We start from the raw sequence: 19,038 nt of genomic DNA, 5'->3' as shown, positions 1-19,038 counted from the left end.
GCTCAGGTGATATACGCACAAAAGCTTAACAGAATTTTAGAACTTTGTGGACTGATGGTTAGTAGGTGCACAGAGAATAAATAAGAATCACCAAGTAACTTTGTACAAACGTAGTACCTAAACTCCATACCGACTGAAGACCATAACACGCTTTAGCAAATCCACAGCAATGATAACATACAGAGATAAGTAACCCTTCCAGCCACAATCCCAAACAACAAATATCATCAGCAAATAATAATACACCTGTATAACTCAATCCTTTCGCGCCATCTTAATAGAATCAGCACCAGTTTCCACAACGCGGAACGCATCAGCATCGCCCTGTCCGCTCGCAGCCTTCTCATAAGCTGCCTCACTTCTATCACATAGAACATCCAGATCAGCGTCGCTGAGGACTTCTTCACCCCCTGAGGCCTTGTACACTTGGCCATCCTTCAGAAGCAGGGCGCGGAGCGACTCAGGGTCGATATCTTCATGGAGATCCATCTTTTGACCCATTGACTTGAAATTACCCTTCTTGATGACGAGCTTCTCGAGTCGGCGCTTGGCGTCGGCGGAGTTGAGGAGGTTTTCCTCGACTGTGTCCTTGGTTGCGAGACGGAATACAACGACGGGGCGGGTTTGGCCGATACGATGGCAGCGGTCTTGAGCTTGGAGATCCTGCTGGGGGTTGAAGTCTGAGTCAAATAGAATAACTGTGTCTGCTGAAGCGAGGTTGATGCCCTGACCACCTGCGCGGGTAGAGAGCAGAAAGATCTTGTACTCGGGGTCGCCGTTGAAATCAGCGATTTGAGTTCGGCGACTTTCCTGTGCGACGGAGCCATCGATACGGCAGACTTTCCAGCCGCGGAGTTCACGGCAGTAGTCTTCAAGAATGTCAAGCTGAGTTGTGAACTGTGAGAAGATGAGGACTTTGTGGTCGTCATGGAATAAACGAGGGAGCAGACGATCTAGGAGAAGCATTTTGCCGGAAGCAGTGACTATGGAGTCGTCGACTGGTAGGTCTGAGGCGATCCAAGGATTATAGAAATTGTGAGGTGAGTTGCAAACAAGCCGCAGCTGTGCCAGGGGGTTACCGAGCTTCTTTTGACCAATCTGCTTTTCTGTATCATGTTAGTATATGCTTGAGTAGCAAAGGAGGTCAACTTACTCGCAAGCTCAAATGCCTCGGCCCGTTCGCGCTCCTCTGGTGTTAATGACACCTGATCATTCAAGTCCTCATCGTCAGAGACCATCTCCTTGGCCAACTTGGCTTCAAACTCATCATCAGACATCTTCTCCTCATCTGAACCAGCATCTTTATAGGTTCTTGTCTTTCGAGGTCGTCCACGCGTGCTCGCTGGTGTTGACTGTCGGGTGGACCTGGCACTCTTTGGCTCTGGCTCTAAAGTGGCACCCTTTCGTTTACCTCCAGACTTGGGAGTAACGGGTGCCTCTTCAGGTTTCGGGTTCTTACGTGGTCTGCCACGGCCACGCTTAGCCATCATGACCGAAAAGGCATTGGCTGCTGGCTCCTCTGGTTCGACCTGCTGCTTACGCGGGGATTCACGAACAGGAAGCGTCATAGTGTTTGGAGCTGCGACGCTGCTTGATCGAGATGACTTGGTGCTTGCTTCGGCTGATCCGGTGCCGTAGATCTTTTCACGCACCTTGTCCTCCAGATACTGTCTGGTATCGACCTTCTTGTTGGTAAGCACGTTGTAAAGGTCTGTTTGCTCCTTTGTCATGGGCGCGAAGAGCACATATTCTCTCTTTTTGGGGAGATAGGCAGCAACGTCCTGTTTAATACGTCTTAGAAGCATAGGCTGAAGAATAAGATGAATCTTCTTGACGAGCTCTTGCTTCTTCTGATCAGCGATGAACTCCTCTGTACCCTGCTCATCTTCGAGATCAGAAAAGTCAAACCAAGATTCGAACGCTTCCCAGTCTGTGAAGATGTTGGGCAACAGGAAGTGGAGTAGCGACCATAGCTCTTTGAGGTTGTTTTGGAGAGGTGTTCCAGTGATGAGAAGACGAGTTGCAGATGAGAACTGACGAAGCTGCTGAAACAGTTTGGCGTCTGCATTCTTCATGCGATGGCCTTCATCCTAAGATTCATGTTAACCTGGTGTAGATGAGAATAAGATGATGAGACTTACTATGATGATAAACTCCCAGTTGATCTTGGACAAGTTGTGCTGATCTCTGAGAACCATCTCATAGGATGTGCACACCACAGGGAATTTTGTGGTGGGACGACCTGCCTTGAGATGCTTCAGCATTTTGGTCCTGAAGATCTTCTCACGGTCATCTTTGTTGCCGTGATACATGATGACTGGGATGGAAGGAGTCCATTTGGTGAACTCGTCCTCCCAGTTTGAGAGTGTACTCAATGGAGCGACGATCAAATGAGGGCCGAGATAGTTCTCCTGTTCACGGAGTAGCGCAATCAAGGCGATGGTTTGAACAGTTTTGCCTGGAATGAGTCAGCACTCATAAGATACTCATGGAGTGAGCCTCAAACTTACCAAGACCCATCTCATCAGCTAAAATACCGGACATCCCTTGAGAGCAAATCTCATACATCCATGTCAAGCCTTCAAGCTGGTAGTCTCTCATAGTCCCGTTGATCATACATTTGGGTTGTTGCGCCATCTCCAAACTATGCTCACCCAGCGTCTTACCATCAAGACTACTACCGACTCGACCCAACACCTGAGTCTTTTTGGTGAGAATGTCTGAGAAAGCAGCTGACTTTGCGAGCAAGTCGTCAAGTTCTCTAGCCTTGGCTTCACGCTCAGATTTTGTCTCCGCCTTCTTCTTTTTCTTCCTCTTCAGCATCGCCTGTCGTCGCTTCTCTTCATTTCTCTCATTTTCTAGACGCGCCTCCTGCTCTTCTTTGATAAGCGCTTCATCGGCACCTTCAAGATCATCTTGTTGTTCTGAGGGCGGCGAGCTGGGAACGCTTGTAGGCAGCCGTGAATTAGAACGAGCTGAGCTAGAGTTGCTCGGCGACTTGGGAGCCGCCATCTTAGAAATGAATATTATAACGATGTGTAAAAGAATGAGTAAACAAGAATACAAATAAAGAGAGAAAAAAAAAGAGCGTCAGGGGCCGAGTCGAGCTCAAGGCTTGTTTGGTGGTTTGGGCGATCCGATCCGCTAGTGAGCAGGATGATGTAGTTGACTCGCCTCGAATCGGGGCGTGAAAAAAAAAAAAAAAGAAAAAAAGAAAAGAAAAGGGAGAAATTTCTCAGGGGGAATACAAAAGGAGCATAGGAGAAAGAGGTCCGAAACAAGTGATTTGGAGCAAGAAATAACAATTAATTAACAACGTATAAGCTAATTGATTGTTTCGTTTCTCATGGACAATTGTCGTTGCCGAGTCTACTCTTTTGACAATACAAGAGACAAAGGGCGTGACCGCGTAAAGGAGCGAACGCGAGAAAGGGGCGATGTCACGAGTTAGCGCGTTGCAAATGGAAGACACGATGGGTACAGCCACATTCTTCTCTCTCAGCGCCACAGCAACGCCTCCCGTTTCTCCCCGCCAATTCAATTGGTGACAGACCAAAATTACCCCTCCACCCCACCAAGAGAAAATATCAAGACTCTCTCAACTCTTTAGCATCAGTTCGAGTGAAGCTATAACGAAGCTTCATCTCTCATCGCAGCCACCCTGTTCGCCCTTCGACTTCTCCGCCAGGCACCCCGAAGCCTCTCCCCGTTAATATCCTTCAGAATGGCATCCTTCGCCTCCCAGACCTACACTCCCACCGAGGAGGCCGAGATCCAGCAATGGCTCACCACCTCCGAGCGTCTCAAGTCCCCCGAGGACAAGTCCACCATCCTCGAGACCCTCAACAACCACCTCTCCAGCCGCTCCACTCTCCTCGGCAGCAAGCCCTCCAAGGCCGACGTTGCCATCTACGAGACCCTCGCCCCCATCGTCGCCAAGTGGTCTCCCGAGGAGCGAACCGGCGAGAAGGGACATCCTCACATCGTCCGCCACGTCGACTTTGTCCAGAACTCTCCCCTGTTCGGCCTCGATGTCAAGGATGAGAACAAGGTCCAGGTTGATCGTGATAACGTTCTCTACGTGAAGCCTCCCGTTGACGCCAAGGCCGAGAAGGAGAAGAAGAAGAAGGAGGCTGCTGCTGCTACCGCTGGTGGTGCTGGCGAGGCCTCGCTTGTTGATCGTACCAAGGAGAAGGTCAAGGAGGTTGTTGAGACGGCCAAGGAGAAGATTGCTACCGATAAGCCTAAGAAGGAGAAGAAGGAGAAGGCTCCCAAGCAAAAGGCTGCTCCCGCCCCTGCTGCTCCTCTATCCCCTGCTCTCATTGACCTCCGAGTCGGTCACATTCTCAAGGCCATCAACCACCCCGACGCCGACTCCCTCTACGTCTCCACCATCGCTGTCGGCGACAAGCCCGGCAACGAGGACTACGTCGAGTACGAGGGTCAAGTCTGCCGCACCGTCTGCTCCGGTCTCAACGGCCTCATCCCTCTCGAGTCCATGCAGGGCCGCAAGGTCGTCGTGGTCTGCAACCTCAAGCCCGTCAAGATGCGCGGCATCAAGTCCTGCGCCATGGTCCTCGCCGCCTCTCCCAAGATCAAGGAGGGTGAGGTCGACGACCACAAGGGCCCCGTTGAGCTCGTCACTCCCCCCGAGGGTGCCAAGGCCGGTGACCGTGTTTGGTTCGAGGGCTGGGAGGGTAGCCCTGAGGGTGTGCTCAACCCCAAGAAGAAGATCTGGGAGACTTTCCAGCCTGGTTTCACTACCACCGATGGTCTTGAGGTTGCTTTTGATGCGGGTGTTGTTGAGCAGCTTGGAAAGACTGGCCGTGGACGTCTTGTTACTGAGAGTGGTGGTGTCTGCACTGTCCCCAGCCTCAAGGATGCTGTTGTGCGATAAACACAGAGTTACGATGCAAGTAGTGTAGAAGAACAAAAAATGTGATAGACCAATGTCAATGGGACTTCCAAGAAACTCGTAATGTTTGAACATCTTGGTGTTGTTTATTTGTTTAGACGTCAAGTCCTTCTGACCTCCAACACTAATGTACAGTACATATTCTACATCCTCCTCCATGGTATACAAAGTGCAGCCAACAGCCGCCAACTCCCTCTATCCGAATGCTTTTTTGGTTCTTCGCTATCATGAATAAAAAGATTCCCCATCTCAAAACGCCAAATGCACAACGCCCAAATCATGTCTCCTTCTCATGTCCGTCTTCATCATAGTGATACATTATAACAATGACTTTAGGAGGTCCGTCAATCAGGAGAAGAAATACTGACTTTCTCGCAGCTGCTTCACGTCGAAATCACCCTGTTAACCATGTTAGTATATGTTACATTGCAGTGACCTCATAGACTCTCGACATACCTTTTTGGGGAGTTCGGGGAAGGTCAGCGGGCGCCAGAAATGCGTGACCTTCTTCCAGTTTTGCTTGGATTCCTTCTTGGGTTGGATAACTTTGGTCTCGAAACTGGTATGCTTAAGACGCTCAAGCAACTTGTTGCTCATCTCAGCAATCTTGTCCTCCGCGGGTTCCATACTCTTTACGGCCTCCTGAACTGCCGACGAGAGGTTACCTTCCGATTCAGGAATGTCTCCGAGGCCGCCAATGTCCTCCGTCTCCTGCTTGATCTCAGGGTCCTCCTCCTGTGAGGCTGGCATCGACTCAACGATGGAGGCAGGCGTAATGATCTTGTTTGCTGCCTCAATGTCCCAGGGATTGCCTGACCGGAGGAGACTGTTGCGTTTGTGTTCTAGCAACACTTCTTCCCTTTGAGTGAGCTTGCTCGTCTTGCGGAATTCTTTGATCTTGATGGCGGCAGGGCTCGAATTAGGGATGTTAGCCAGATATAACGAGCCCCTGTATCGAGCTTCGAACTCGGTCGCCAATCGTCCGACGACGTCCTCCTCGTGGATTCGGATAAAAGCGTCACGCAAAACTCCGCTAAGAATGTCCACATCCGCGGCATGAGTCCAGAAGGAATCGTGAACGGCAGCGAACTTCAAGCCGAGCTCGTCACACTTGAGGGCCGAGAGAAGCATGTGGCTGGCATCCAGTGAATGGATGAAATTAGGGGGGAATCCTTGAAGTTGCTTTCTGCGATCCACGGGCTCTGTCTGACCCTGTGTAGGATAACTGATAGACTGCAGACAAGTGCGGATCTCTCTGGTGATGGCCTTTCGGTAAGGCTGCACAACAGGCATTCTCAAGGGCGTAGTCCACACCACTGTAGATCGGAACTGTGAGGTCAACTCATCCAAGTCCTTGCTCTTGCCCGCGGCAGTCTTCTTCGGAGCAGGCTTGCTATCTTTCTCCTCTTGTAACTGATCGAGCTGAGCTGGTGTCAGGGCCCTGCAGACACGCGCGCCAATCTCACCAAGCCAGTATTGAATATCATGAGCACCTCGGAACATGGTTCCAAGAGCACTAAAGATATGCTGTGCAATATACGTAGCAGTCACAAGATTGGGAATGCCAGTTTCTTTGTACATCTCTGGGTAAAGGGCATCCAACTGCTTGCAAACTTGTTGCTTAGCACCAGCAAATGTGACACCATAGACGTTGGTCATGACAGTTTGCTTCACTACCTTTCTGGTGATTTTACCCAGACAGTTCTTTCCAAGCTGGCTGCCTGCGTTGGCGTCTTTCTCGATTGACTCCTTGACGAGGTTGGCGACAGCCGAGTATACATCGGCAGGTCGGTCACTAGGCATGAGATTGACCTGTTGCGCACCCCAGGTATCACCACCAAGGGCTGCGTAATGCTGTAGACCGTTGCAGGTGCCGTCTTGATGCACTGGTAGGTTGGAGACAAAGTCGGTAGGATCAGGGAGATCATAGGCAGCCTTCAACTCGAAACAAGTAGCCAGACACTGCCAAGGATCTTCAGCCTTCAACCACCACCGGCTACCATTCAGCGGGTTCTCGACACTCTCTCTAATGTTGTCAAGGTTGTCGGTGGCGAATGCCTCTCTCTCGTCGAACGAAGCCTTGTCGAAGCCGTACAGATTAGCAAGGTGGATTTTGAGCCATCGAAGACCTTGCCGACCAAGTCTCTTCCCCTCGGCGAATTTCAGGAGAGCACGTGTGTGATCAGCTCCCATGTGGTTCAGGTATGTCGGGATAGGATAAGCACGGCCGCGATAGTCCATGTTGTGAGGGAAGTAAATGACTTGCTTGCGGAACGCGCGAGCGATCTCTAATTGCAAGTTCATGTAGCATCGTTGTGAATGAAGGGCACCGCGCTCGTTCTCGACCTGCTTGACCTTTCGAATCCAAGCCCGGCGAAGGAGAGGGTCTGAGTTTGTGGGTTCTGGTGGCATTTCAAGGTCAGGTGTGAGCTCTGGCATGTTGGCGATGGCATCACCACTGTTCCAAGCCTCGACCATCACGTCGAGAACAGGATTGTTGACCCTCCACGGTGTTTTTCCAAGCACATCCAAGCCCTTGAAGACTTGGTCCATGTCGCCACGCTTAATGGCCGCATTGGCATAAAGCTTTTGCTCAACGTCTCCTGACTTGACACGAATTAAGGTGGCTTTGCTAACCAAGAAGCCTCCTTCATTTATGCGAGTCCACGGTCTAGGTTCGGCAATCATAGGGAGGTGCTTAGCAAGGAAATCGCCCATGGGTTCCCGTTTCAACCGGTCGACAAGCTCTGGGTTGATGGTCAACATGCCGACCTTCTTTCCCTTCTTGGGAGCCTGCATATGAGAAAAGGCAGGCTGGAGTTGGCTGATTCGTTCCTTTGAGATAGGGTGTTCCTTCACAACATTAATCTTGGCGGTCTCGATGAGAGATTTCAAGAGAATCGATCCAATGCGGGCCCTCACTTGCATAGACCATGATGATAGCGCAGGATCTTTTGCTCCAGTCGGCTCATGAGCATCAGTGATGATACTTTGCCGGGCCGGTGCAGTCGTCTCAGTAGACGCATCAGCCTCTGTAGACTCATTCACCTCCGTAGAAGCATTCACTTCAGTCGATTCCTTCACGTCTATCGGCTCAATGGCCTTTCTCCGCACCCGCTTCTTCGGCTCTACTATGGCCTCTTTTTTCTCTGCTAGAAACTGGACCTTGCGGAGTCGGCGCTGTTCCTTTGCGGCCTTTTCCTTCAACTGAGTCTGAATGTCGTCCTGGGCTACCCGAGAAACGTCGTTGATAAGTCGTTGGATGACCACACCCTTGTCAACGCCCTGCAAGGCACTGATGTTGAGCAAAGTAAGAATAGTCACTGCAGCCATTCGAGTAGGGTCTGCCATTCGAAGGATCGGACCGTAGATACAGCGCTCGAGATCCTCTTCAGACTTGACTTCCTTTTCTTCGGATTCCTCGACCTTGATGATCTCTTCTTTTAAACGGGCCTCCATGGCTACAAGCCAGCGTTGCATGCAATCAGCAAGACTCTTATCCTCGGCCTTTGAACTCAGAGCTGTGTTGATACCCATCTTGTCCATCTTCTTTTTTGCGTTTCGCCATTTCTCAATAGCAGTATCGATGGAGTCCTTTTCTAAACGCATTTGGAATTCGCGCTGCTCCAGAGGATCCAGCTTGGAGATATCGACATTTTGGAGTTCGGCCATAAGGTTTAGATTTCGTCGTAAAGCGTTCAGGCCCTCTCCTCGTTGGGGTGTCGGACGGACCTCGGGATAATCTTCACTCGCATACGCCGCCATATCCTCATTGAGGTCCTCGTCCAGCTCAAGCCCCTCCTCTTCGCTTGCCAGACTAACGTAGCTAGCTTCCTCGGATCCGGGCTCGACTCTGTAAGTAGGGCAGATTTCAGTGATAACACCAAGGTCCTGGTCGCTGAGAATATCGGCTCTGCTCAATACTCGCAGACCGGCCTCATCAGGAGCCATGCTCATGTAACGGTTGATAAGTCGTTCCAAGCGGGCTCCACGTTCCGAGATCAGTGAGGCCTTGAGCATGCATGCGATTGTCTCTGCAGTTTGTGGTATATTCTGGTTCCTTATTTGCAGCTCGTACCACTTGTGAAGTCGTTCGGCTTGTTTTCGGTCGGGGTTCGTTCGAAGTTGGTCCAGGGATGCGCGGAGATATTGATTGTGCAAAATGATCATTTCTTCACCAGGGAGTAAACCAGTCAAGTTAAGTCGCTTCAGAACCAGAGATGCTCGATCAAGCTTGCCCACGCGAACACAAGCATCAAAGACTGGGATCATCTCTTCGACCTCACCAGGAACACCCTTGTTGTTGATCTTGCCAAATTGTCGAGGTGCTACCGGCTCTGGAATAGACAATAGAGACGTCGGGTCGAGGGAACGAAGATCGGAGTAGGAAGGCGGGGGAGCCTGGAAAGGCTGGAGACCAGAGCTAGCAAGCTGGCTGTGTAAAGCACCAAGGTTGTGACCAAAGTTGTAATCGTCGACAGCTGTCGCGAGATTCCTTCCATGGTTGAGACCAGGACCAGACTCTGAGCCTCGGCGCCTGCGGGGCTGGTATGGCTGAGAAACAACACATCTTCGTCCCAGGTTCGTTGCTGTGATATGTGATGGTAGAGATCTTGACGGAAGTCCAATTGATCGGAGAGCAGTAGTCCTGTGAAGAGCGAGGCTCCTCCTCGTTTGTCGAACGAACATTGTGATGGTTTGGTGAGAGCGTCGGAAGAGCGGTGGTTATGAGGGGGCGAAATTGCCCAGCTGCGAGAAGCTCAACAGAGAATGGCTGCTGAGTTGATGGAATATTATAACATTAGGCAGAAAATAAATAACACGAGGTAGTGAATTCGACTCGTAGACAAGACAAGTACCAGAAGGAGTGTCGCAACAATTGTTGATGGACAAGTCTTGTCCTGTTGCTGCTGTCGCGTGAAGCAGATACTTCGAATTGATCTCCAAATTTTTCAGCATCGACGGTGAACTGAGAAACACTAGAGAGGTCACGTGTGGAACAAATCGTGGCAATAGAAAAGCAGGGGACTTCTTTTCAGACCCACCTGAACTTGGAGAAGACAGTAGAGATGAAAGTGGGTGCACAAGACCTCCAATAGGAGAGCATTGGAAATATTATTGTTAATTTTTTAAGCTTTCATATTGATCGTAGAGGCTTTAACGGAGCTTCTGGTCCATTTTGGCCCTGATTAGACCTGAAGTTGAGGTTCTGTCTAGGTCAGTACTCTCTGCTGTAGGTACTCTCCAGGTTGCAGATTTTATTCTATGGAGCCCGCCTCAGCCGATCGAGAGCTGTAAACCGTTCCATCTTCTCCACTTCATAACTGGACTGTACCAAATTCAGCCATGACGCTCTACGGTCCTTTAGCTCCGTGACTCTGATTTTCTAGTCTTGCATCTCAATCGAGAGATCAAATTCAACATGCTCACTCGACCTGCGGCTGCGGCATTGACGGCAACTCAATGCCAATCCGCTATTGTTCGTGCTGTTGTATCAAGGCCAGCCACAAGCTCTTTTCGCAGCTTGCCACAGACTACTTCACGACGGTTTCCTCTAGCGACAAGGTTCTACTCAGATGTTAAAGTGCGCGAGACGATAATCGAAAAAGAGTCTTCGAGCCCGGTTCCTCCAGGCGACGCTCTCAATTTGGAATTTGAGGCTACGGAAAAGGCCGAAGATCCTGAAGATGTTCCTTGGTTCCTTGAAGTCGAACCCCCGCGACACCCAGAGAATCAACATGCGGTCCAATTACCAAAAATACCCGAAGGTGCACCTGAAGTGCTGGAACCTATGGTGAAATACATCTTTGAGGACATGGGATTAGACGAGATTTCTATGCTGGACATGCGCGACCTTGATCCTCCAGCTGCTCTTGGTCCCAACTTGATCATGCTTTTTGCGACAGCTCGAAGTGAACGACATCTTCACATTTCCTCCGGTCGTTTTGTACGATGGCTTCGAAAAAATCACAACATTTCTGCTAGAGCTGATGGTTTGATTGGACCTGGCGAACTAAGGACGAAACTCCGTCGACTCAGGAAAAAGGCAAAGCTGATGGGGACCAATACTGCTATCATTCCTGGTGGCGACAATGGTATCTCGACAGGATGGGTCTGCGTGAACTTTTCCTCCAACAGCGACAACATCGATGAAGCTGCCAAGGTGGATGATAATGGCCGCTTTTCTGGTTTCGGTGCTCCCCAAACGGGCACCACAGTGGTTATCCAATGTATGACAGAATCTCGGCGTGCAGAGCTTGACCTAGAGAGTCTGTGGCAGACTGTTCTAAAGAAGAGTTTGCGAGAAAATAAGCAAGCTCGCGGTGAAAATATCAACAGCCCTGAAGAGCTTGATGAACTTCTGGCCAGCAAAGTCCAGCTCCCCAAGTCAGAATCTGCCCAACAATGGCAGGCCTTACAAAAAGCGTCCCAACAACAACGACGTGCCTACACCACGAGTGCCCGACGGCTTTCACCAGAGCCTTCAAATATTGCCCACACTTCTCCCGCCGTACTAGATGAACTCGTTGACCTCCAAGACCACTCAGCGGAAACGACCCCGGATCTGGAACAGGTCCGTAAGCGCTTTGAGCACATTCAGCTGGTTGGATTGCCCCTTTCTCAGGAGCAACTCTATCAATTCGTCCAAGATGCTATGATGGCGCCTGCAGCTGAGCCTGCTTCCGGGTCACGGCTCACTCTTGTCGATCAGATCCTACTGACGGCCGAGGAGCGAGGCATGGCCATCTGGACTGATAGAATGTTCTTCACGCTTATCGAGGGGGGCCTGTCATCGCCGTCATTCGGACAAGCTAAGCTTTCACGTGCTCAGAAGAACCTCGAAACACTCATGGTACAGAAGGACTGCCAATTTAACAACAATCAAACAAGCAGGTTGCTGTACGCCTACGCGAAACGAGGGGACTGGCCCCGGTTCTGGGATACATTCCGCAGACCATCTCTCTTCAAGAAAGCCAGGAACTCACATGTCTACAAAATTGTCTACGAAGAGATGGCACGTACCAACAACCAGGTCTTTTGCATCGAGAATCTACAGTGGGTTTATGATGAGATGATCAACGAGCCTCAGCCCCTACCCATTATTGGCAAACTGTACGGTTCGCTCAAGGCGTGCATCAGGGTCGCTGATCCAGCGGCTGCAAAGCTCTTGCAATCGAGCCCTGGTGATATTCAAGTAAAGTCGCATTATGGCAGGCAGAGGTTGGCGAACAGACAGTATCTCAAGATGTTAAGGGAGGTTGAGGCTCTCCATACTGAGACTGCTGCGTACCTGGTTAGGCAGAGAATGTATAAAGGCACGAATGCGTCTGAGGAATTGGATTTGAACGAGGAAGAATAGTTTCACAAATAAGCACTGGAAAAGCATAGTATGGATTCGGGTCTTGTGTATAACGAATCATATGTAACAATATCATGATGCATCTAGGAATATGAATCTCAGTCTAGGTCTCGATTAGAACCTCATGTCTTGCAACGATGTATCCTCTCAGTGACGTATCGCTCTCCCTTTATGCAGTTATATCTTGGAAATCTGCAGCCCTTGCAGTCAACTCTTCTTAAGAGCCTCCCTCAACAAAGGCGCAACCTGCTTTCTACTAGCAGCAAGTTCCTTCTGCCTCCAGGCGAACCTCTTGTGCCCATGATGATCCAGCTCTCCCTCCTTCCACGTCTCCAGCTTCAGCTTATCACCAGCCTGCACAAACCTATCCACCGCCTCACGGCCTTGGTCGGTCATACCCTGGATAAGCAGGTGGCGCTGAAACTCCCCGTTAGGATGGGACGTGGTCATTATGCTTGCCACATCGAGCTCGCGCTCTTTCGCCCAGTCCTCAAAGGCATCGACCAGCGGTTCTGAGGCACCGGCTTTGTCGACGAGGTAGTTGAAGTCTTGAACCACACAGCTTATTCCAAGCTTTAGGCCTGAACCATCCCATTCTTTGTAGTCTTTGCGCAGAATATCGCGGAAGCTCAAGTCAGAAATATCCTCCTTTACAACAGAGATCTCGTCAAAGTAGGCTGTGCGGTTGAAGGGTTTGTGCATGCGCCCTTCTAGGAATTCAACCGCCTTCAAGTCCTTCTCTCGAACCTTTTCCTTGGCCGTGAGGTTTATCGTGTCGGATATAATAGGAGCAAGCGCGAGTCTAGTGAGTTTGTCGTTCTCCGTAGCCGTATCGCCATCCTCAGGATCCAGGCGCGAAATTGCCTCCCAAGTCTTCCTCGTCTCATCCACCACCAAACTCATACAGCTTCCACAGGGTTCAACGACTCTTGGTTCTGCATCCTTGCCAATAACGTTCTCATCGGCATGGTGATCAACACAACCAGTAACATGGTCCGAAAACTTCTTAAGTGGACCTGTGAGGGAGTTATGATCAACCAACAACCAGTGTGTCTCCTCAGGGTTCAGGTCTGGAAGTTCAGATAGAGTTAGGAGATCTTTAAGAGTGAGTCCAGCGTGTTTGAGAACTGCTGACATCTCGGTGCGAAGAGCGAGGTCATCGCGGGGCAGGTTTGAGAGGGGAATGTGTAGGGTATGAGGAGGGGTATGAGTGCGCATATAAGCGTAGACGAGAGCTGAGCAGAGAGAATCGAGGTCTGTTTCTGTTAGTTGAGGCTGTCTTTGGATATGAGTAGTACTTAACTTACCAGCTGATTCATTCCCTACAACAAAAGTAAGAGGCCCCTTTCGTTGCGCCGCTGGAGCTGTCAAAGCAGCTCTCGCTTTGGCCAAAAAGCCGCCCAACGACAGTCTCGAAGCCATATTGACAGAAATCGCCATGTTTGATGCAAGAAATGAGAAAGAAAGGAGAAAAAAGTGCGCAAAAGAAGAACAAGCCACCTATAACGTTTAAAAAACAAAACAAAACTCACAAGAGTCCCTGCATGTGTTTTATGTAAGTTGTAAGTTAAAGCTTAAACGGTCAAGACGTCACCCAGAACAATTTTGCAGGGAACATCAGCCACAAAACTGTCACTTGATGGAGCTCGCCCCATCCTTGACAGTTGGGCCAGAGTCAACGCAGTAGCTGGTGCTTACTGAGGGATGAGAAAGCCATAGCATTGGTTGTATACACGCATTTTTGTCTGCATTCATCCAGTCTTTGGGCGTTGTTTTCTCATTGCGATGGAAATGGCTTGCGCGACGTAACTCTATGCGTGACATTTATATGCATGGTGACCTGCTGATGCCAATCAGCCCTACATTAACTTTGTTATTTATCCCTTGTAATTAACAGACCTAGACCTCCCTAGCACAGTAAATCTCATTTTGTTGAGCAAGTATTTAGAATATGAGAGCACTGCCATGAGGTATGTAGTATGTATCTTTTAATTCAACAATTAAAGATGCCTGCACCATATCATTTGAGTACTATAAGCCAAGATACTGGAGTGCATGCTGCTTGTATAGCCATGCACAACCACAAACGAGCATGATTTCTGATTTCACATGAAAAGACAATGGTTCCATGTATGTTATTCCCGTGAGTCGTCGTAGACCGCCTGTAACGTTACCAAGTACATTCTACCTCCAACTACCGGCTTCTCACCGCTTCCCTATTCGGTAGTATAACATCATTGTCTCCAATTCTGCCCGCTTATCTCGCCTCATGCCCACCCCGCTATCGGTCCCGCCGTTCCACGAGCAGGAAGGGTCCATCTCCAGACCGTGACCGGGCCTTGCAGCCTGCGCCCTGGCCGTTTTTCGCTCAACAGTCATATCTCCGGCTCAAAACTTCCTGACCCTGTAAACTATTTCTCTCCTTACTTTGAATCCAAACACTGCCCAAAATGGCTCCTCTTCGCCTCGCTATCCTCGAAGCCGACACCCCGCAGCCCCAGACTCGCGATCGCTTCGGCGGCTACACGGGTGTCTTTACTGCGCTCCTCCAAGAAGCTGCAAAGCCTCAGAAGCTTGAAGATCTGGTTACTATCAAGGGCTACGATGTAGTGAACGAATTGCACTCTTATCCATCACTCGACGACATCGATGCGGTTCTCATTACTGGCTCTCGACACACAGCGTTCGATAACGACCCCTGGATCATCAAGCTTGTCGAATTCACAAAGAAAGCCATTGACACGAATCGCATCAGAGTGGTAGGCGTATGTTTCGGCCACCAGATTGTCGGACGAGCTGAGGGCGCCAAGTGTGGACGCAGCAATAAGGGATGGGAGGTAGCAGTCACAGAAGTTGATCTGACGGACAAGGGCAAGGAGATTTTCGGGTTGGACAAGATGGTGAGACCCGTTTTGCTGCGCGCGTTATTGTGCGACTGTTTCACTGACCTTGTTACACAGCGCATTCACCAAATGCATCGCGACATTGTGGACGACTTCCCCAAGGGTTCAATCCCTCTGGGCTCTAATGAGATCTGCGAAGTGCAGGGCTTCTACTCACCTGGACGATATCTCACAGTCCAAGGACACCCCGAGTTTACTAATGAGATCATTTCTGAGATTCTCTTCAACCGTCATACAGTTGGCATCTTTACGGATGAAGTGTATAACGAAGCTATGAAACGCGCGCCACTTCCCCATGATGGTGTTGCTATCGCCAAGGCTTTCCTCAAGTTTTATCGAGAGGGATAGAGATGAAAAGATATTGCTGGGATATGAACTGAAGAGTTTATGCGACTGGAGGTTTTCCATGCGCAGCTAAACTTGAAAAAGGAGGAAGCGTTCGAATTGCACATTATACCAAATGGCGTAATGCATAAATCTGTTTTGCTAGAGTAACGACATCAAATGACTTTAGAATATTATTCAAATTGATCAAATATAAGCAAAAATCCCCTGTGAATGCTGATGTGTCTATCAACTTGATGAAATTCGGTGATGTACCTGAACTGTGAAAACTAGGCGTGAGGTTATAAGCTGGCCGTAGACAAGTACCATGCATGCTGCAACGCAATGGATGATAACTCGAATCACCATATGTGCCTATGGTCGTGAGACTCTTGATGTTGGACCGTTTAAGTACCTATTCAATATGCCCACTTGGTACGCACTCTGGAAAGGAGTGTTTTCGTCCCAACTCAACAGGCGAAAGGAGCTTCTCGTACTATACGTAGGTATTATAATATCACAGTGAACCATTGCCTCCGTCTTATCTCAACTCTGAGAACCTTCTCCAAAAACCAGGCCTAAGCCTAGTCTAAGACACTCCGCACAATCGAGGCAGTGATTCAACGCCTTCTTCCCTCACGGGTATATAAACCTTCCTTTATCCCCCTTTCCTTCATCTCCTCTCTCCTTCATCTCTCCTTCCTTCAACTCCTCCTTCCTTCTTCTTCACTACTTCACTACTTCACTACTTCACTACTTCACTACTTCACTACTTTACTACTTCACTACTTTACTACTTTACTACTTTACTACTTTACTACTTTACTACTTTACTACTTTACTACTTTACTACTTTACTACTTTACTACTTTACTACTTTACTACTTTACTACTTTACTACTTTACTACTTTATTACTTTACTACTTTACTACTTCCCTCCTCTTCTCCTTTCCTCTTCCGTTCTTTTATATTGCATCATGGCTTCTTCAGTCAATCAGCGCTGTATAAAGAAGGAACAGGAGGGTTCCGATAATGAATGCACTTTCCTCTCGTTAAACAAGACTTCAGCAATGAAGGGCGGCCCCAAACAGCCCATCTACATCGACGATGATGACGAAGACGAGAGTATGTCAGGGCTGTTCACTCGGCCTCGACAGACTCCAGGTAAAGACAACGTCAAGATCATCAAAGACGAGAGCGATGAAGAGAAGAAGAACTTCAATACAAAAAGATTGAGGCCTCAAAATGATCAGGCCTTTACAGTCAATCAGTTCTGTGAGACGATTGTTGTTCATCCTGACCCTAATGAGGAATCGGATTCCGAGGGTGAGGACGATACATATTCCGTACACGAACGGGATTCAGATTACCACGACTCGGACGATTCGGATGACTCAGACGACTCAGACGATTCGGAAGCTCAAGGGAAGAAAGCCAAGTCGAAACAAGGTGCTTGTGATGCCTCAGCACTCAAGAAGTCGATCAGGAAATGCGAAATTCTAAGAAACGATCTGTTCTACAGGCAGCAAAAGGGGGAAAAGCTGACCACTCAGGAGGTCCAGAAAATGGAGACACTTGATGCAAAGATCGCCAAGTCGAAGAAAGCACTTGCGTTTATTATGAAGAATTCAAGAGAGCCCCCGGCTAGGACGGCTCGAGAATACTGGCAGCGCCATCTGAAAAGAAAACAAGAAAAAGAGGACAGAAAGCGGAAACGTGCCGGTGATGACACAACTGCAAACAAACTTCAGAAGACAGCCATGCAATCAGGGCCTTTTGGTGGGGTAGGAAATCCTGGTTTCTCAACAGCAGCTGCGTTGTTCACCTCAAACAGGGCTCAGGAAGATGACGACAACAACAGTGAGCCAGCGAACAAGATCCAGGCCACGACCCATGAGGCTCAGATGAGGCAGATCATAGCTGGCATCCCAGAGGGCAATGACACCCGGCACACCAAGACGCAAGAACGTGATCTCATCAAAGCTAAAAAATGCTTTGGGTATAAGAAGATCAAGGCCATCGACGGGAAATGGAAGCTCAAAGGGATGGAAACCCCTTTACATAGCCAGCAACTCGTGGGTGCCACCTGGATGGTCATGCGCGAAGCCATGGAGTTGCATCCAGCGGGAGGTATCCTAGCTGACGAGATGGGCCTGGGAAAGACTATCACTGCTCTAGCAACAATGATTGGCCATCCAGCCGAGAAGGAAGACAGAGAGGATGGTTATGGCAGGGCAACTTTGGTGATTGCCGACAGTCCCCATTCTGCCTCAAGGACCTGGATGGATCAAATCAAGATGCATACCTCAAAAAGGTTTGCTAAAAGGTGCTGGATCTACTCCAAGGAACTTCACAAAGAACCAAAATGGTTGAGTACGAAGAATGTGGTGTACGTTCATCGCTCAATGGCTTCTTGTTGAATCAGAGACGCTGACAGTTTAAAGGGTCACCCACTTAAATCAACTACGTGCACAGTTTCCTAGCAAAAGTCAATACCAATTGCTGAAGGCCAAGTGGGCTGGAGACGAGAGTGGGTTTCAGCAAGCCCTTTCAAAGAGGCTCGGTCCACTCTTCAAGGTCAACTGGTATCGAATCGTTCTGGATGAGGCTCATGGTATCAAGAATCATACCTCAAGTGGTCAGTTCCATATACTATATCGCTGTGTAATCTGCATACTCACATGAAATAGGTGCTCTCGCAATCTGGCGACTGAACGCCAAGTATCGTTGGGCTTTGACTGGCACGCCCCTTGCCAACAGACTGGAAGGTGAGTATTCTGACGATTACAACACACCTCTTGCTCACTTAACTAGAGTTCTACCCCTACTTGAAGTTCATTGGTTGCGACTTTGCAACTACAATGAGAAGATACAAAGCTCAGTACATCAAGAGCGACCAGGCAGCTGCAAACTTCGATCAACTGGTGGGCCTTGTCATGATGAGACGACTGCAGGCTGAGAAATTCCTGGGACGCACCATGGTGCCCCTGCCCAAAAGCCATCGCAGTGACATTTGGATCCCCTTTTCGAGCTGGGAGAAGATTCATTTGGAGTAAGTGCATGAATTTGTGAAACTATGGCTTTGCGCTCTTATATTGATATCTTTGACAGGGTCGTGGACGGTGCATACCAAGAGAAGCTTCTCAATGTCCAGAATGAAAACCACGAGACTGAAGAAGAGCAACAAGAGCAGGACGATCCGGAGAGTGAAGACGTACCCGACGGCGAGAGCGAAGCCGACTTCGAAGGCGATGAGAACGAAGGCTCCACGGCTCTAGACGCGTACAGAATTCTGAGTCTGAGATGCATGAGGATCCTACAACTGACGTCCCACCCTCTCAACCTCGAAAGTTTCTATCGAAACGAAGACCATCAGGCATACATTGGCCTGACCATCAAGCGACTGAAATCTGAAATTACTTAGTCGACCATTGATGCGGATCAAAAGGCGCTGGAAGCGTCTCTGAAGCCAGCCTATTCTTCAGGGCTTCGACAGTTGGAGCTGGCGATAAAGGACAAGTTTGGGGGGAGCGAG

The 19,038-nt window shown here is 49.3% G+C and overlaps 7 protein-coding genes across 9 annotated transcripts; 4 read left to right on the top strand and 3 right to left on the bottom strand.

Annotated features, from left to right (window-relative positions):
* Window positions 1-60: 60 nt before the first annotated feature.
* Window positions 61-3,188, bottom strand: FVEG_06788 (hypothetical protein). The gene is made up of 4 exons (XM_018895203.1): window positions 2,511-3,188; window positions 2,142-2,458; window positions 1,154-2,090; window positions 61-1,106 (listed from the first exon to the last, which is right to left on the bottom strand). The coding sequence occupies exons 1-4, from the start codon at window positions 3,010-3,012 to the stop codon at window positions 256-258; spliced, it is 2,607 nt and encodes an 868-aa protein (XP_018752425.1). The 5' UTR covers window positions 3,013-3,188; the 3' UTR covers window positions 61-255.
* A 340-nt stretch (window positions 3,189-3,528) lies between these two features.
* Window positions 3,529-5,091, top strand: FVEG_06787 (methionyl-tRNA synthetase). The gene has a single exon (XM_018895202.1). It carries the CDS (start codon window positions 3,725-3,727, stop codon window positions 4,895-4,897), a length of 1,173 nt encoding a protein of 390 aa, XP_018752424.1. The 5' UTR covers window positions 3,529-3,724; the 3' UTR covers window positions 4,898-5,091.
* Window positions 4,940-9,841, bottom strand: FVEG_06786 (DNA-directed RNA polymerase, mitochondrial). The gene is made up of 2 exons (XM_018895201.1): window positions 5,372-9,841; window positions 4,940-5,314 (listed from the first exon to the last, which is right to left on the bottom strand). The coding sequence occupies exons 1-2, from the start codon at window positions 9,602-9,604 to the stop codon at window positions 5,264-5,266; spliced, it is 4,284 nt and encodes a 1,427-aa protein (XP_018752423.1). The 5' UTR covers window positions 9,605-9,841; the 3' UTR covers window positions 4,940-5,263.
* A 385-nt stretch (window positions 9,842-10,226) lies between these two features.
* On the top strand, window positions 10,227-12,539 carry FVEG_06785 (hypothetical protein). The gene has a single exon (XM_018895200.1). The coding sequence runs from the start codon at window positions 10,338-10,340 to the stop codon at window positions 12,273-12,275; it is 1,938 nt and encodes a 645-aa protein (XP_018752422.1). The 5' UTR covers window positions 10,227-10,337; the 3' UTR covers window positions 12,276-12,539.
* FVEG_06784 (hypothetical protein) lies at window positions 12,262-14,356 on the bottom strand. Of its 3 annotated transcripts, none has more exons than XM_018895198.1 (3): window positions 14,175-14,356; window positions 13,583-14,115; window positions 12,262-13,531 (listed from the first exon to the last, which is right to left on the bottom strand). In XM_018895198.1, exons 2-3 carry the CDS (start codon window positions 13,713-13,715, stop codon window positions 12,483-12,485), a joined length of 1,182 nt encoding a protein of 393 aa, XP_018752420.1. In that variant the 5' UTR covers window positions 13,716-14,115; window positions 14,175-14,356; the 3' UTR covers window positions 12,262-12,482. The 3 variants fall into 3 exon arrangements, with proteins under 3 accessions (XP_018752420.1, XP_018752421.1, XP_018752419.1); XM_018895199.1 differs by having other exon boundaries at window positions 13,583-14,118; window positions 14,175-14,281; XM_018895197.1 differs by having other exon boundaries at window positions 13,583-14,348.
* Window positions 14,357-14,553: 197 nt separating this feature from the next.
* Window positions 14,554-15,737, top strand: FVEG_06783 (GMP synthase (glutamine-hydrolysing)). Its single transcript, XM_018895196.1, has 2 exons — window positions 14,554-15,175; window positions 15,236-15,737. Exons 1-2 carry the CDS (start codon window positions 14,726-14,728, stop codon window positions 15,524-15,526), a joined length of 741 nt encoding a protein of 246 aa, XP_018752418.1. The 5' UTR covers window positions 14,554-14,725; the 3' UTR covers window positions 15,527-15,737.
* An 836-nt stretch (window positions 15,738-16,573) lies between these two features.
* On the top strand, window positions 16,574-18,927 carry FVEG_06782 (hypothetical protein; the record flags this gene model as incomplete). Its single annotated transcript, XM_018895195.1, has 5 exons — window positions 16,574-17,892; window positions 17,948-18,141; window positions 18,194-18,271; window positions 18,318-18,555; window positions 18,615-18,927. The coding sequence occupies 5 exons, from the start codon at window positions 16,574-16,576 to the stop codon at window positions 18,925-18,927; spliced, it is 2,142 nt and encodes a 713-aa protein (XP_018752417.1).
* Window positions 18,928-19,038: the final 111 nt, after the last annotated feature.

The sequence above is a fragment of the Fusarium verticillioides genome, chromosome 7, assembly GCF_000149555.1.
Source record: "Fusarium verticillioides 7600 chromosome 7, whole genome shotgun sequence".
Taxonomy (NCBI): domain Eukaryota; kingdom Fungi; phylum Ascomycota; class Sordariomycetes; order Hypocreales; family Nectriaceae; genus Fusarium; species Fusarium verticillioides.
The sequence above is the reverse complement of the archived record's forward strand: the minus strand, read 5'-3'. Positions and strand labels throughout refer to the sequence as shown.